The following is an 18,477-nucleotide window of genomic DNA, read 5'->3' on the forward strand; positions in this document are numbered from 1 at the left end:
GCGCAGAACTGCATTTCATTGCATCGTATTTCATGCAACTTTTAACTTCCTGCAATACCCAGCGGAAGTGTAATCATAATAATTAAGGTTAGAAGAACGGGAGCGATATTATGGTGCACCTGTACAGGTGTACGTAATGGGCATCCATCGCACGTGCATTCGTATACGAATAATACGAATGCATACTTGGAAATGTATTTATTCATACCGATGAACGCGATTCGGAAAACTCAGATCATCCAAATCGCTGGAACGGCACGTGCCCGTTTTCATTCTACTCCGATGAACGGTGTAGCCGCCGTTGTAAGACACGTCCTTAAACTTGATACTAAAAATATGCAAATAGGATTTGAAATTTCCGATAAAGGTGGCTGACCGTGACCGTATGCGTATTTAAGAATTACAATTTTTGTCACGGTATGAAAAATTTTTCAGCTGCATAATTCCCACCGACGACACCGAGCTCTCGTGATATCGAAGCAATTGAAATTTTCAACTTCCATAAAACTGACGACTGCGATGTAATCTTGGTGCCGTAACGCATGAATTTTTGATACACCAATATCGATAGACTGGGTTGGGTCGGGTGTTTCGTTATACTTAGATATATATGAGTATACGGAAAGCACGCAATGAGGTATTTAATAATTAGGAATTACAAGAATAAAGAAGGATTAAAAAAAATAAGCAGGTACTCCTACGTGATTAAAGCGGACGTTTTAAATTCAGTTAGTAACGGGTATAATGATACTATACCGCACGGTACACGGCGGAGTACGTTGGCCTGTAGGGTAACGTAATGTAATGCATGCCATCTCAACCGTTGATAATTAATGCAAATTATTAACAAAAACTTAGTGCTGCCTAGATACCTTCTTAGCTCCACTAATTCACGAAGGTGCTGCTTACGTACGTACCTACGTATACTTACGTGTATGTATTTATAATTACGTACCACCATTACGGCGTAAAGTACATACACGGTGCATTTAACGTACGCATCGGGCGCAACGTGCTTATTTTTCAGCGTTAAATTTTTATGAAACTCTCAATCCATACGCGATTGCTGTCCCATGGGTGTTATCGATTTTATGTTCACTTTAACTGTGACAATCGTAAGTTTTACCTCGTCATCTGGTGTTACACGTATAACGTATGTGTAAGTAATCACTACGAGGTACACGGAAATCTAGTTTGAGAGTCTGAACTAATTAAAAAAAAAATCTACTCACTTCTCAAAAATTAATTACACCATCCGACGATTGATGCGATAATTAATAAATCGGGAGCGGTTACCTCAATTACTGCGTAACAGACGTGATTGAAAAAAACATTTTTGGCAAGTTCTCTAATGTAATAAATTCTTTGAAAAAAACAAAATTATTTTTTCTCTTTCTTTTCGATCAGACCAGCATATCATACCGCTGACGCGGATTGTGTAAGAAATGTGTAGATTCACGACCTTAATGGTATAAGTTTTTTTGTTTATTATTACAGGAGTTTTTCGTTGCAAAATGCTATATAGGGACGTAATAAAATTAAAACAATCGTTAAAATTATGTAAGTAACATTGAGAAATTTAGTTCAAAATATAGTAACACGACCGTCTTGATATATTTTTCTCTTCGATTGCATGCTTAAAATGAAAAAATGAAAAATCATACATTTTCTTTTATTTTCGCGTCTTGGAAAAAGTGAAACCTAATTAAATAAACGCTTCTAAAATTTTTTTGAAGGCAAAAATTCGTTGAGCAACAATTTGTTATGCGCATGTTATTATAATACGTAAGTCTAAATTTTTAACCCAAGTAGATTTTTCTAATTAATACGCCATATAGGCACGTATAGTATAGTAGGTATCTTACTCACCAAACATATGGAAATTTTTTGAATGGCATAAAAAAAAAAAATAAGTATTCCACGGACATTTACCACGATTTTATGATCTACTCCAACACGTGCCTTATTTCAATTCGCATCATTCACGCTTTACCATACAGGGACAATTTATGTAAAAGAAATGACCGTATACGACCACACGCCATGCGATATTTGAAACGTACAATCTTGTCACGTAAATCGCGATCTTCGACCAAAAACTAACGACTCAATGGATTCGATTAATTTTTCAGCTTCGCAAATTGAATCTCTCTTCGTCATACCTCGTCCCAATGGATCGTCGTTTCCGTTTACCGTACGGGACAAAGTCAAGGCCTTTTCGCGCGTGATCTTCGATCTTCGAGTAAATAAGATCGAAGACTTTTTGCCCGTAATTTTTTTTCGGGCGTTAACAGCTACGCGGATGGTCGTAGAATAGTTTCTTCTCCATTTCGAACTTATAATTTTAATTACCTGCAGTTTTATCTCCGGTAAAATCAGCATGTCGACCGTAGGGAAGATTGACGATGATCGTTCGATACAACCTATCATAAGCATTCATCCGTTCGTCGAAGTCTCGTAATTTCACGAACTTCACTCACGCCTCGGAGAGACACACGTTTCTCAGGCCACTGACGCACCCCATGCGCACTTCGTAGATGTGTCTCTACGTACACGCGTAGTCGTGTACGTGCGTACGCTACGCGCACCGGAAACACGTAACACGCGTTGAGATTTACAAATCGTCGACGGTCACAAAGGCGAAGACGGCGCGGCAGGTCATCTTCTTCACAAAACAACACGGAATAAGTGCAACAACCCCGTGGAGTGGATGTCAGAGATTTACCGAGGAAGTCAGTGCGAAAAACCGACGCGGTGTTGGTTGCGGACCATGGTTTACAGTTATTTGAAAAAATGCAATCAACGTCCGGGGTATGAATCGCGACTCGGTCCACCGATCGGAAGACGAGAAGACAACGCGATCGCGGAGCTTGAGAGGAAAAAGTAATCGGGACTCCGCGGCCGGACAACTTTCGAATATTTTCAAATGAAGAAACTCACGCCTCTTCCCTGTTTTCCCTGCACGCGTAGCGAGGGTTTTTTTTTTTTCAAACGGCGTTCACAAGTCGCGTCACTTTTTTAACACCACTACAGCGGCGGCGGCGGCGGCGTTGGATTCTGTCTTCCGGAAATCCGAGCAAAGCATCACACGCGGTCGTCGAAATCACCTCATCACTCGGGACGATCGTTTACGGTCACTTTGGATCGGTTTAATAAAAGTAATGCGCCAATCGAACGGCGAAGTACTACGACCGGTAGCTTGAGTTACACCTGTGGTCTGAGTCCCGAGAGTTCAACGGGGAACAACACCGCGCCGTCGAGCGAAAGAAGAGGAAAGAGGCTCTTCCTCAAGTGGGGATAGCAGAACCGACGACCGTGTATTCTACATACACGTGCACACGATCTCCTTTCAGGTATGGGAAAAACTTGTGCATGTGAATACGCTGCGAGTACGTGTGTATCTCTATGTATCTTCGTCTCTATGTACTTTTCGCACACAACTCGGATAGATATATGTATAACGACGTATACAAACTATAAAATAATATTGGATTCCCAAACAACCTTTCACCACTCCACTCCACTCGGCGAAATGTTCCTCCGTATTCGTATACGTGTACATATTTACAAGACATACCTATGTACTATGTACGTTGACCATTCGGTGGTATATGTTCCGGGAGAGACACACCGCGGTGGATATAATTTTCCTTTCTCTCTCCTCATCTTTCTCTTTCCCTCTTTATTTTCTCCGCATCTGGTTTCCCGCTTATACGTTTCTGCTATTTTATCACGTCCCTCCGGATCGCTCGGACGGGCAAAACAGGACTCTCGACGATCCCCCCGCTCCTCGTCGTGTTAGAATGGTGATAGGTACTAATTAAACGGTAGGAGTTACAAGAGACAAATGTGTTAATAAAACGGTCACCTCGCACACCGTGTGTATCCACAAGTATAGATCATCCGATGAGGTATGTCGCGCGTGTACGGTTGATATGATTTATAGCGATGGCGGACGATTTAGCGAAGGGTGGATTTCTCGAATAGTCCCAACGAACGAGGATATCACGCGTTAAAAAATGTCTCGGGTCTCATTTTCTCAGTTGCACGCGAAGCCGTTGAATCAACATAAGCTGAATAATTGACTCGAACGGATAATTCGTTAATAATTTATACGGTAATGAACGTCATTCGATAATGAACCATAGTACCGTCGCTTACGATCGACGCTTAATTTACCGCGGTGCATTCGGTCGCGCACATCGACTTTGTAATTGATTGTAAATTAATGGCAATTATAGAAAAAAAAACCGCACGGGCTGTTTGACCAGCGCGGCGTATTATTCGGTTCAAGGAATAAATAAATTTGAACGAAACAAGAGGTGATTCAGATTTTTTAACAATCCTCGGTGCTGTTTAGATTATCAATCGTCTGCGAGCAGGAAGCAAATTGTCTCGGAGATAGGACATCTGACGAGTGGATAATATCCGCCGTTGGCGAAGCGGAGTAACGAAATGTGTAATTACGGTAACGTTACCAAGGGGGATGGGAAGTTTCGAGTGTGCAAAGAGAGTTAACCGAACTACCGTCGCACTTATACGCTCGGCAAAATCGTCGACTTTAAATCAACAAAGAATAGGAGAAGATGAGTAGGTTATACCCGTAGGAGGAAGTGCCTTGAACCTGACGCAAGAAGCGAAGCATTAAAACTACGCGGTATAAGATAATGATAAACATTTCCGCTTTTATAATCACCACCGAGTCGCCATGTGCTGTAACTAGCGTATACCTGTACAGGTGTAAAATGTGTGTGGAAGTCCTCCCTGGATATATGTACACCGCACACTTCCATACATTTATTTACACACTTTTATTTTCCGCGGTGCATCGCTCCAACCGCACCGACTCTAAGCAGAGTCGCGCTACCTACCTACACTGCACTTACGCGACTAATGGGCCGAACAGAGATCGATACGATATGAACCAGATATTCCTGTCCGCCTTGTAGGTACAGCGAAATGAAGGGAATCAAAGTAGAAGAAAAAGAGGAAATTTTCCGAAAAAAAAAAAAAAACAAAACAAAAAAAAAAAGGAGAAAAAATTGGCACTTCTGCCGCTCGCCGTGTGCAGGTATCGATATAGGGGTGTAATCGCTAATTGATCAAACGAGAAGGTAATGAGTGTTGAAAATAACTATCGCTATATTTGTTCAAACGCCGTTCCATTTTATGATCTCGATCGCCTCAGCTGCGATCAGCACTACTCTCGATCGCAATCGGTCAATGCCGTTGAAAATTTCCGAATAAAAACGGACCTCCGATAACAATTTGTGCGGGCATCGCGATGGGAACGTATCTCAATCTCTCCATCGAACGATATGATTCACTTTTCATTCCCAATAAACTAGAACGCAAAAATTCACAAAACTAAAAAATCGGACGCTGTACCACAGGAAGCTCCCCACCGAGGCTCTTTTACGCCTAAAATTCGTAGTCCCGAAATAAAAGTCTCCTTATCGAGGCGAACAAACAGAGAAAAAAAAAACAAAAAAAGTACAACGATGAAACACGTTGGCCTACTCGTACACGATATGAAATTCCGCAATAAAATATACATGTGTGTATAGATAATTTCGTCCTTCTCGCGTAGTTAATTTTCTCCGACAAACTAAACAAACCCGCGTGTACATTTTTCTCACGGATTTCTATCCGTTGACGAAATATCGGCGAGATGTACGTACGGTGTAACGCATGAATTTATCGCGTGGGTGTGTAGCGCGGGGTTCGCCTTTTGGCACGGAGACGGGCGGTAGGCAGCATGGGGACGTCGGTAGCCCGCAGTCGTTGTGCAAGGGTCGAAAGACCTTGTAGATTTCAATCTCGTCGTAATAATTACCGCCGCGTAACTAACGCACTTACAAAAAGGGGAAGACTTTATTCAGGCGTGTCTCGTCGGGGCGGCAAAACGTCGTCCTCGTCGTCGTCACGTGTAACGCACCGGTGAATATACACCTGGCCGACCGCTGCGGAGCACCGGGTTAAGACGTCCGAATTATTTTCGAACATATTCCGCGCACGCAAACGCGTATCGGATACACCTACGTGTTTTTCAGGTTTTAGCCAAACGAAGCGCGCTTGCTTTTAACGCAGATTTACGGAATATTCAGCTGGCCAGTTATTCCCACACGGCAATGACCATTTAACGAGGGGTAATCAATTTCGTATTTGGTTGGAGGAAAATAATAACTCGAAGCTTAAAATCGCAGCCGTGCCGCGACAATTATATAATAACGGGTGTCAATGTTCTGGAGAAATTTCTCGTTCCTTTCCAGCCTCGGCGAGTCCGGCGGACGGGGTACCGGAGGGTGCGAATTGAGTCCCCCCCCCCCCCGTACAAATTGATCATCGAATCGAAAAGCCGTCGCACGGGAAGGGAAAGAGTTATGGCGCGAGTAGAGCACATGCGGCGGGTAGGTGTGTGAGTCATTACATGATTCACCGAGTTGCCCCCGGTGTAAAAGAGGAGGTGATGTCGGAAGATAATAACCCATTGGCCGACCGTTCATTTGTATCGTTACATTCGGAGCCATTGATTGAAATATATTCGTAACATTAGCCGCGTCAGATAAGCATCGCGGGCGAATAAATCGAACGGGTTGCTCGTTGAAATTATCGATCACTGCATCGCGGATGCCGCTTTCCAGTACGTGCGATTTCGAGGAAGGAGCCTGGTGGCCGTTGGCGAGGGTAAAATAAAAATATTTTTTAACTCTCCCCGTACGAAAGGAAACTCGATCTCCGTTCCGTACAATAATCGGATGGAGTGAAACCGGAGGAAACTACCAATGAGCCCAAGTGTGCGCGGTGCACGGGCTAGAATAAAAATAAAAAGAACCGAACGATCGTCACGCCGATCACATCCTAGACACTGACGATAGAATTTTCTCCTTATTTTCGTTTCGGATAGTGCAGCCAAGCAACGTTGCATCGTTCGTATATCTCCGGTACATCCGCGTCATTCGATATGAACCGGAAATCGAGCGTTTCCTTTAACGTTGTTATCGATACCGGTGTATGGTGAATTTAAAATGTCGCTTAACATGCTGCACAGGGAATCGCTCATGCACATGCAATTTGATGGGGACTCTTCCGTCAATTTCCGTTACAAGGCGTTGCCTACGTTTTCGGTGTAATGTACACCTGAGGTTTCCACACCAATTATGCGAAACTGTACTCGGATCATTCGCGTCCTGCGCTTTGAAAAAAAAAATTCGTAAAACGAATGCTCGGTGGAAAATGAAAAAATTTACCTGCGCTCTTATTGTATGAGGCGGTAGTCCGGTGAGCGACGACGTTATTGGAAAAGGTAGTGCAGGTGGTTAGAGACAAACGTTGTATAGGTGAACACACCAGGTATATACATAATAGAATATTTCTGGTTGTAAAGATAGCGCACGTAACCATGAAAAAAGAAAAAAAAAATAGAAAAAAAAAATACCTAGGCACGTACTCCGTATTACATAAACGCGTACGTACACATGATCTGTATGTACGTCGGTGTAGGTGACGCTGTGTAGTACGGCAGCATACTAAAAAGGCCCCGCATGTGTACTTGAAATGTGAGTACATAAATGCACAAGTGCAGCGCGACGCAGTCCTCTCGTTGTTATAAATCTACAAACGTCGAGAGAATAGCTCTCGTTCGCACGGGAAAAAAAAATTCGGGCGAAACCCGCAGGTTACAATTTTCCGGAACACGCCCGAGATGCGTGAACCGATGAGGAACAGAAAATTTTCTTTCTTCCAAAAACCCCCGCAGCTATACAATATCGTGTGAAGATTTTTTGGAAAAAAAAGTCCGGTACCCTGTAGCGTTTTTGGTACGTCGGCAGACAAAGGACCGATTTTCAATGTCAAGTTCGGGGCGTCGTTATCCAAGCATAACAACCGGAAGTTCGTTGTCTGGGTTCCACCTGTCAACGTGACGTCAAGCCCACCGTTCCTTTCAAGCGTTCGCTGATTCACCCCGACCATGATAATCCTTGGATCCCGCGTACGCCTACGCCGGGTGGATTTTCTTGAAGGATAGTAGTAATTGGCACCGTCCGACCATCCGACCGGGGCAGTAAAGATGACGAGCCCGACACCTCGCTGTCTTCAGACTTTGCGGAACAAAGGTGATCGGAGATTTTGATCCGCTGCGAAACGAGGAGGCTCAAAGTCGTAAAAATGCCGCTACAGGGCTCGCTGCCCGCTGATGCGATGCTTTCACTTCGTCAAAGTAAGTTAACACGTTTTACAGGCACGAACTTTCTGCGATGAAAAAATGTAAGCGTTCCACGTACGTACGTACGTACGTGTACCGGAGGCGTATTCAATCCTCTCGAAGCCTCCAGTTTTCCATGTACCCAGCGTACGCGGCGAAGGAAGCCATCTCTGTTTAGTTACGAAGGTTTTGACCGACGTCTGATCCAATTAAACTCGACGGGATTTGTATTATAGGTGAGTGACACTTGGGAGCGGAATTTTTTCGCTCGTTCGTTTCGAAATGACCCCGCCCAGGAGAGTCGTATTAGGATATACATGTAAGCGCGGTAGTTGAACTCCTTCTCGCGATGAGTGTAAGCCAACTATGCCAGAATATGATGGCAATTGAATCTGAATTACGAGCGTAGCGAAACCATCTGAGAAATAACGAAAAAAAAAAAAAAAAAAATGAAAACGGACGTTCGAATAAACGATCTAAGAACATCAAAAGAGAAGTTTTACGTTGAGAAACGTGCGAGTGGAAGAAGAATTGTGGAAACTGAACCACTTCGTCTATTGTTTATCGGGCGGATCCTCCTCGGAGAAATGAGCATGTCCCGACCCTTGGATAAATACGAGCGTTAGTGTGCGCTAGCACTTCGGTATATCGTCTACGTACACCAACGTGAACGAACCGAGAAGAAGAACAGACACCCATTGTAACCGCCCATTTTCACGTCTGCAGCTTCTTCTCACGCTTGAACTCTTATGAAAGCGACGTCGGTCTGGTTTTCACGTTCTTAACGACTTACATTTCACGTTTAATGTGCCACCGCGTGATTTAAATATATGTATGAAATTTTTGGCCCGCGCACGCCTCCGGGCGATCCAGCGTACATTCCTATTCTAATCCCGCGAACGACGGCTATTCAGCGGCATTCCTGACGATAAATATTGCCAATAGCTGTTGCTGCTTTCTCTATTTCAAATTTTCAAAGGAATCGTTACGACAGAAAAACTTAATTTTTCGACAAATCTATTAATTTTTTTCATCGTTCGTCTCGTGAATTTTTACGACTCGATAGATCAAAATAAATGACGAGAAACGTACAGGCTGCGATGATGGCTTCTTCGAAGATCCACCAGCAATTGAACAAGCAGTTTCGATATTTGACCAACTGTGTACATACGTCAAAACGTGTTTTTTTTTATACATTTTCCAGTCTGATTAGTACGCTAAATTTCAATACGCACGAGGTATGATGTGTATCATCATTAATTTTGACTCACAATTTTTGAATCGTGAAAAATTGATGTGCCCGCGATACAAAAAATTTCTGAAGGCATCGCATAATCGTATAACGTAATATGTCGTGTCTGGTAAACAGACTCGGGGACGATACACCCGGCATAGTCACAACGGCGAACACGAGGTGGTGATTTGACTTACTCAACAGCCGCGACGATCGTCAAACCTTGAATTATAGTCAATTTGCGACCGATTCGATGATTTACAGATCACTGAACTATCGTCCTGCGAGAAAAATATAAAAAATAGATGTCATGACATCGAATGCGAATATGAAGACAAGTGGACGGAAAGAAAAGCACGCGATGTCGATTAGAATTTGATAATTAACGACACAATCGATATACAGCATATAAATAAAATGATAGTATATATTCAGATCTTACACCACAGTACGTCAGTGATGATTATAAATAATTAGTTTTTTTTTTTTGTTTTTTGTTCTTTCTAAACGACTCATTGAGCGCCAACTTTCCTGGATTTTCCATTATCGACGTAGGTACAATAAATAACTTGTGAGAATGAGTACATATAGCAGGTAAGTTGAACTGCCGAAGGAATTGTTTTTAACTGACGTCAACGGAGTTTCAAGAATCACGTAAACAACCGATACGACTGACTGTCACATGCGCAGCGAAACTTGCATAGCTCGAATATATGTATAACGCGTATTTATTTATTGACTAATTATTATTATCCGTCTTTTTTCATCCACATGAAACATCAGGCAACGCTGTTATGCCGCTTGAATTATAAAACAATTGATACGTAATCGGTGCTGAAATGTTGAGGAACGTTTTCTAATTCGTTCGAAAAATATATACGATCTCGGAGACTTCAATGCTTGCGTAGCGTGCAACGCGCTCGTCTCGGAATGCACGAAAAATTTGATAAGAGCTGTTCATTATTTATTCTCAAGTTACGTGGCGAGATATTTGAATATTCTATAACCCCGGAAAGAGGTAATTCACGCTCCCAGCTTTTATGAATACTTCTCAGAACTGATAAGCCACGAAAAACTACGTGATCAGCACGGTGAAGAATGCGAGGCTGCTGGGTGTGTGAGCAATCTTCCATATTTTAAAAGCAGATGTAATACCAGTTTTCTAGCTTCATCTCAACTGGTAACAGTTACCCACGATTATGTGTATAGTATTTTACCGTATAATAATAATTTCGTAATATCATTTACAAAAAATGTTAAATCTTAGTTTTCACGTCTTACCCGGATGAACTTTGGCTTGTAACCATCGTCGTCGATGTCTCCAGATACAATGGGGATATTCATATTACTTTTTCATTATATCTTCACCGGTCACCAAACACAACACCTGATCAGTATAGTGGGTCACTGTATCAAAACTGTCGCACTCGCCGGATCCCGAATACAACCAACAGAATTATATTTATAAACAATAACTGGTCACGTCACGCAAACCACAGAGCGATGTTCAAGCACCGAGCAAAAACATCGGCGATGAAAAATTATTTAATACCGCGGCCGTTGATAATATACGCGGCGAATGCCACTGTGCACTGGCCGGACACGTGCCCACAGCTGCAGCAGACTTCGCGTCCGTTAAACTGGTTCCCCCAAACTAATATTCGAACTCATTCAAATACCTCGGCGTGCTTTCCAATTTCCATTCAATCCTCGCAGAACGGATATATTCGGAACACTGGCCCTTCACCTCTTACGAATTACGCGTCACATTTACCTGCACCATCTTTTTACCCCCGATATGAATAGGGTGCAATTCCACGATGGCACTTACACTTCGTTAGTTATAGCACAAAATAAACTCATCTTCTAACGCGAACACCGAGCGGCCTCGTAACACTTGCTCGTACCTTCACCTGCTCATTTGTTCTGCTCCACTCGAGGCGATGCGGTTGTTTTGGAAATTTGAAATTCGAAAAAAGAAAAAAAAGAAAACGATCCACCCGCCGTCCGGTACAAATACCGCCTCGGATAAGATTCGATTCCGCGACCAAGAGAGCGATGGACACCGTGTCGTTATTCCATTCCGATCGGTTGTCCGTTTTTTTTTGTTTTGTTTGTTTGTTTGTTTGTTTTTTTTTTGTGATGCGTTTCGCGAAGTACTCGAGCGTAATGTCACCGTTCAGGTCGAGGCTGTCCACGGTTCGAATGTTTGTGGGTGAGTGTAGCAAAGCGTTGTGCCCCAACCGGAGTACGTCACGCAGCAGACGGTCGTGGAGTTTCGTGCGCAGGGAGGTATAAAGGTGGCTGGTGTTGGTGTACTATCTTTGTGACGTCACCACAGAATGTCAGCGGCAGGTAGAACACTTACTATAGCCAAACTCGGTTTACCTTTACAGCTCGGAGGTATAAAGCTATAGTATAATCTCCTCTGTATACGTAGGTACCTTCGAACACACCGCGCGGTTGTTTGAATCCCAACGGCTAAGTAGGCGCCGCGCTGCAAGCGGCACCGTTGCTGCTGCAGGCGATTGTCGTGGGTGGAGGAAAGATTATTCGTCGTTTACTAGAAACCGGCTTATACCAAAGTACGGTGCACCGAGGCTCTAGCTTATAGGTAAGAAATGGAAATATACTCGAGATCCCTGCGAGCGCCGCGTGATCTTGCAGTTCCGCAACTTCCACGAGGAGTCTGGGATCGGTGATCGTCCGGGAGTTGGATATAGCGTGCCGTGCGGGTCTTCGGAAGTCCTTGAAATGATTATTGAGATTTTTTGCCGCTCGTACTCACGTGCTCTTTGGATAAATCTCATAATTAATTCCCGAAGATCCAGAGCGCTTATGTTACGTAAAGCCAGACATCATGATTCATGAGAACAATAGGATCTTCTAACGCAACCAGCAGACTGTAACGGACTCGAACAATTTGAATTATTTCGACGAGTAGATTGAGCGATTCTAATTCACGCTAAGCGCTATGATGCTATCGTTGCTAATGGAAGATCACCTGTTTCTTTTTTTTATCTATGAATAGTTCTCTTTCGTTGGTTCTACCTGCGCAAGAAGAAGTTGTATCAATGGCGCCGATGGTGCGGAGGCTTGGAGAAGGGCGAACAACCTCAGTTGCAGTTTTAATCACGGTTTTTAGACTTCGCTGTAGTACGTGACCGCATCAATTTCAAGTTTTGAGATGATAAACCTCGAGATAAACAATTACCGCTCTCAGCGCGTTAGTTGATCATCCACTTTCCGGATGATGATTGAAACACTTCGCTACGCAGCGAAACGGATTGTTGCCGCATCCTGCCGGAGGATCTCATCTCTCACGCAATTACACGCATACGTCTGAAAACAATCAACTAAAAATTTCAAGCGTCTGAAAATCTTCTATAAACTGCTTTGGTACGATGGTTGCGATTCCACTGAAAAATCGGGGAAAAACCTACCAATGAATATCTACATTCGTTTATGTCCATTATTTCATATATCGATGTAACGAACTTTAAATATTAACCGTAGATATACATTAATCGCGTTATCATGCGAGAAAAAGTCTATTTGCAAAGTGCAGCGAATTACGCACTCTTACCGGTGATAATCTGTACCGGTGTTGCATCGAAGAAGTTGAGTAACGTTGGTTGAAATTCCCGTATTTCTCGTTATCGAATCCAGTCTACGTTGAGAACACAAAAAATAAGTTAATAAAAAATATATAAATTCATTAGGATGCCGTAACGTAGGGTGCTGGAAAAACATGTTTTCTCTTCAACGCTCGCTCATGTTAAGCAACATTATTAAAAGTAGTTTACACCCACTGTTGCGACCAGTAGCTGCTCGATGTATGTATGTGATATCTCTAAGACACGTTCCTGACTCGAGTCAGGCTATAAAACTATAGCGACCGTGTCAAGAAACGTGAGCGGAAGTAAAAAGTCATTCAGCTATGAGCGTTTAGGCGACAGTCGCCTGTAACATTTCCGTTCCAGAAATGCATGTGTGTGTGTGTTTTAAGCATCACCTTGATGGTGACTCAAGTCGTCTGATATATTTGATAGATATAATATGCGTGTGTGTTTATATATAAATAATAGTCTACGCGACAGTGTCAACGTAGCAGACTATAATTCATACAGTTGTGCGTAAATGCAATATTGACGTCTGAGAAGTGGTCAGCTGTGCTCAGGCTTTTGCAGTTGATAACGTAGAAATGCAGTAACTTATTTGGGAAAATCAGAAAACTTTCGAATACAGAACTGTAGGAATTCACCACGATTTTTCAGCGGTATCAACCGATTACCTTGTCATTATTGTATCAAAAATGATCCCGAATGGAGCATCGTACTATAATGAAAAAGCACTGTCAATATCTCAAACATCCAGTGGACATGGGTCATTTGTATGCGGTCTGTACATCGCTACGTAACTTGACGATGAGACCGTACTGTCAAATGTTCAACAGTTGACCCTTAGATTTCGTTTTTGGATTCACCCGGTTTCTTCGATTGTTCGCGTTCACCAGCCAAAGACTCGCTTTTGTTGCTACGTCCGGAATGGTGGATGGCGAAGCTCAACCGGATCTCTTAATTTCCTTCTTGGGACATTTTGATCCTCCGGTCTTCGACGATAGCGATCGGAAACTCCGTCGAACGTGCTTTGAAAATTGATTAAATTCCTTCGATTACTCGGCAATGGATCAGCGATGTCAATTTTTTTCGTTTTATCGGGAAACCTGATTTGATTCCTCGATCCGTCATTGATACACAGAGCTAGCTAGTAATACAGCGCTGTGTCACAGGAATTCAGCACCCTGGACGTGAAGAATTTCAGCGCCTCAAGCTTCTCGAGTCGATAAATCATATTCGGCGGAGTAAATTAGGCGAACACTCGTCGAAATCAGGTATGGTCCTGAGCTCATGCGTGTAGTTTCGCTTACTGTGATACACAAAATTTTGGCTTACAATTAGTCAGCAGATTAGTACGAATTAGGATTAGAACGGAAATCGAGGCGAGATTCCTTACTAGTGATAAAATAGAGTTGCGGACCATACGATATACCAAATGCGGATGAGTATACCAAAAAATTAATGTATGTTGAATCACTGTTGATCGTTTGCGTGAATAAATTATACATATCCTAGTCAATATGATACATCTGAAGATGATAATTCAGTGATGATTTCAAATGTAATCGTCAAATCAAAAGTTGATCTTATGTGGAAGATTAGCCAGTGAGTGATGCAGAGTCATCGCTCCAAAATTCAAGTTTCCTATAAATCATTCACGACGACAGACGAGGGCGGGTCATGCCATCTTCTAAAAGATTATTAATCGATGTAATATATATCTGCGATGGACTTGTACATTAGAATGTTTTTTTGTCTTGTAATATGAATATAATTTAGCATATTCCTGAAGGTACTTCATTATTCTGATATAAGTAATTCCTGATTTCCTCAGAAAGAATAATTCTAGGTCTGAAAGTGATGTAAAGTTATTGTTCTGTTTGACAAAGTAGAAGAAATCGACTATAATCTATATTGAGTTGATTTAAAGAGCAATTTAAATACCCCATGATATTTGGCATTTAAACAGTTGACTGATGATTGGTTTAAACATATGCGCAAGGTATTTAAACATTTAAAGCACTTCTAGGGTGCTTGCAATCCAGTCAGTAAGGACATCTAGTGGAAGTTGGTGAATTCAGATCAAGAACTAACTCAGGCCGCTATCCACGGGGATTTTGATAACTGTTGAAAAACAGTAATAAAATATCATAGCAAGTTACGATCATAGGTGTCCAATTTTTCATTGTTGGAAACAGAACCTTCTCGCAGTAGTCCCCCTCGTGTTTCACCACTATTTTTGTGGGTTCTTCAAAAGTTATTTATCTTTACTACGGTATCCTACGCTGATCCATCGACTGACATTTTGTCTGCGTAACATCAATTAGTGTGTGAAGCATTAATCGAGTTATAATTAGATCGTGAGTTTAAATAAAATATTCGAAAATGGTTGGAATTTCTGCTGCCGGCGACGGACGACGCGCCCATGGTCAAGCTTATAAAGATAAAAGCAAACCAGCTGATATTCGTGCCAGCAACATCAATGCGGCAAAGGGTATAGAACCTCATATTTCATAAGAGTAATCCAAATATCCTGAGCGTAAATCATAATTTGGAAATTGTCAGAGAATTCATTGTAGCTGATTCATTGCCATTTATGGGCATAGACGTGAGGCCCACGCGTGACTGCTTCCCTATTCAATTCGCTTCCGAAATATTCGTCTTATCTACTCGAGCTCGAGATGATGCATAACTTAGTAATTTTTTTCAATACTTCGTAGTTTTTTACCACAGTTCACTCGGTTTTTAGGCCTTCAAATTCCTTGCTTGGATAATTTTGATCCATAGGGCTTGCCCCATCTAATGTCTCATTATGATCATTGTAACAAGTTACCAAAAAAGGTTTCATCTTGTTTTTCAAGACATATAAAGTTCTGTAAGAAGACACAATAATTTTGTCTTTCACTCATAGCTGTCAGCGATGCCATCCGCACAAGCTTGGGTCCTCGTGGTATGGACAAAATGGTAAGTAGGACTGAGAAACTACAAAAAAAAAATCAAGATAAATAGTTGAATTGACTGAAGTTTACTCTCTCAGATCCAAGCTAGCAATGGCGAGGTCACCATCACCAATGATGGAGCGACAATTTTGAAACAAATGAATGTTGTGCATCCTGCTGCAAAAATGGTAAGAATGTCGCTCTTGGTATAAAGGCTTACCCAGCCCGTATTGATGATGAAGAAATTTTCACTCCTCCATTATTTAGTTGGTAGAATTGTCAAGAGCGCAGGATACTGAAGCTGGTGACGGTACCACTAGTGTGGTTATAGTAGCTGGTGCACTTCTTGAGGCAGCTGAACGTTTACTCCACAAAGGAATTCATCCTACATCCATAAGTGATGCTTTTCAGAAGGCTGCACTCAAAGCTGTTGAAATCTTAAAAGAAATATCTCAGCCTATTGAACTTACAGACAGAGAATCATTGATCCAGAGTGCTGCAACATCCCTCAACTCGAAGGTAATTCATCTCTATCTTTGCTATAAGAATGTTGTATATGTATGTGTAGTTTACTAAGGAATATGCTAATATTATTATTTCCATACGCTTCAGGTGGTGTCTCAACAATCCAGTCTCCTTGCTCCATTGGCGGTTACAGCAGTTCTTAAGATCACAGAACCAGGAATGGAAGCTGCTGTGGATCTAAAAGTGAGCACCGATATATAGCCCGTCATTACAGGCTACTGATCTCACTTGACAAGCTTGTTAAAAAATATTTTACCTCTCTAATAGGACATTAAAGTTATCAAGAAACTTGGTGGTACAACAGAGGACACAGAGCTCATCGAAGGATTGGTATTCACACAAAAGTCATGTAACGTTAATGGACCAAAACGAATTGAGAAAGCGAAGATTGGTCTAATTCAATTCTGTATCTCGCCCCCAAAAACCGATGTAAGCGTCTAAAAAATCAAATAATTATTTTTCTGTGATACAAGCGCTATAAAATGACATACAATTTATAGATGGACCACAACGTTATTGTATCAGACTACTCCGCGATGGATCGAGTACTGAAAGAGGAGCGCGCCTACATCTTGAATATTGTCAAGCAAATCAAAAAAAGTGGTTGCAATGTACTTCTTGTGCAAAAGTCCATTCTTCGAGATGCTATCAGCGATCTGGCCATCCATTTCCTCGACAAAATAAAAGTTATGGTAGTGAAGGACGTCGAACGAGAAGATATTCCTTACATTTGCAAAACCTTGGCCTGCAGGCCGATTGCTTCCCTCGATCATTTCACCGCAGAAAATTTAGTTAACGCCGAACTTTGTGAAGAAGTTCAAACTGGAAACTCCAAATTCGTCAAGGTCAGCTGTCTTAATGAAATCTCCTCGATGATATCGTCCGATCAGTTTCATTTCAGTCATACTTACCCACCCAGTCTTCCGCGAGAGTGTTGTACCTAGTTTTTCATTTATAGATAACCGGGATCCAAAATCCTGGACGTACGGTAACCGTCTTGGTTCGAGGCAGTAACAAATTGGTGCTGGAGGAGGCTGCTCGATCTCTACACGATGCCTTGTGTGTCATCCGTTGCCTGGTCAAACAAAGAGCTATAATTGCCGGCGGAGGTGCGCCAGAAATTGAAATAGCTCTGAAGCTTGCTGCACACGCTCAGACGATCGGTGGCGTGGATGCCTATTGTTTCAGGGCGTTTGCCAACGCGCTTGAGGTTCCTATTCCGAAAATATGCAACGATTATCTACTTCAGCAATCGATAAGACCTTTTTTCAAATCTTGATTATTAAATTCTACAGGTAATTCCATCCACTTTGGCGGAAAATGCAGGCCTTAATTCAATTGCCACTGTTACGGAACTCCGAAACAGGCATGCCCAGGGCGAGGTCATGGCTGGAATAAATGTCCGCAAAGGAGCGATAACCAATATTTGGGATGAAAACGTTATTCAGCCACTTCTCGTTTCCACCAGTGCAATCACCTTGGCCTCGGAGACTGTTCGTAGCATATTGAAGATCGACGACATCATTAACACAATGCAGTAATTGTTAGCTCCATCTTCATCAGCATTGTAAGTGTCGCCAGTGACTCGAGCTGTAAAACATCTCTCCACACGTCAGTTCAATTTTTATTCAATAAAAAGGTTTTTGTTCCGATTTCAGATTTCGCCACACGGTTGTCTCGAGACTGACGCTTTATACAACTCATTTCTAATAAATATTGGTAACATTCACGTTCGAAACATTACTACAAAACCCGCATTTTGAGGTGCTTTTCTATTATTCCAACTAAGGAAACGTTAAGCTGCACTATTTTCTTTCTTGTATTCGTATCAGATTATGTAACAAAATGAATAACATTCTTTGGAAACATGACTTTCTTTTTATCTCCATATACCACATCGTTTAGAAATTTAAGGTTGAACCAGTGAGCAAATCCGACAAAAGCCGAAAGATT

The 18,477-nt window shown here is 42.1% G+C and overlaps 2 protein-coding genes across 4 annotated transcripts in view; one reads left to right on the plus strand and one right to left on the minus strand.

The window, feature by feature from the left end:
• Positions 1-11,903, minus strand: part of LOC105687038 (rhophilin-2) — a 52,157-nt gene extending 40,254 nt beyond the window's left edge. The window contains exon 1 of one of the 2 annotated variants that reach the window (XM_012402370.3): positions 10,722-11,903. In XM_012402370.3, coding sequence (XP_012257793.2) covers positions 10,722-10,784 — 63 coding nt within the window. In that variant the 5' untranslated portion in view covers positions 10,785-11,903. Of the gene's footprint in view, positions 1-2,352; positions 3,237-10,721 lie in introns of those variants that run through there. The other variant, XM_012402379.4, reaches the window with a different exon arrangement.
• Positions 11,904-15,233: 3,330 nt separating this feature from the next.
• Positions 15,234-18,395, plus strand: LOC105686641 (T-complex protein 1 subunit delta). 2 transcript variants are annotated; one of them, XM_048650382.1, is made up of 10 exons: positions 15,234-15,554; positions 15,972-16,024; positions 16,098-16,187; positions 16,267-16,518; positions 16,612-16,707; positions 16,792-16,953; positions 17,025-17,369; positions 17,483-17,734; positions 17,820-18,091; positions 18,164-18,395. In XM_048650382.1, the coding sequence occupies exons 1-9, from the start codon at positions 15,446-15,448 to the stop codon at positions 18,063-18,065; spliced, it is 1,605 nt and encodes a 534-aa protein (XP_048506339.1). In that variant the 5' UTR covers positions 15,234-15,445; the 3' UTR covers positions 18,066-18,091; positions 18,164-18,395. The 2 variants fall into 2 exon arrangements, with proteins under 2 accessions (XP_048506339.1, XP_012257086.2); XM_012401663.4 differs by having other exon boundaries at positions 15,235-15,554; positions 18,183-18,395.
• Positions 18,396-18,477: the final 82 nt, after the last annotated feature.

The sequence above is a fragment of the Athalia rosae genome, chromosome 2, assembly GCF_917208135.1.
Source record: "Athalia rosae chromosome 2, iyAthRosa1.1, whole genome shotgun sequence".
In the NCBI taxonomy this organism is placed as follows: Eukaryota; Metazoa; Arthropoda; class Insecta; order Hymenoptera; family Athaliidae; genus Athalia; species Athalia rosae.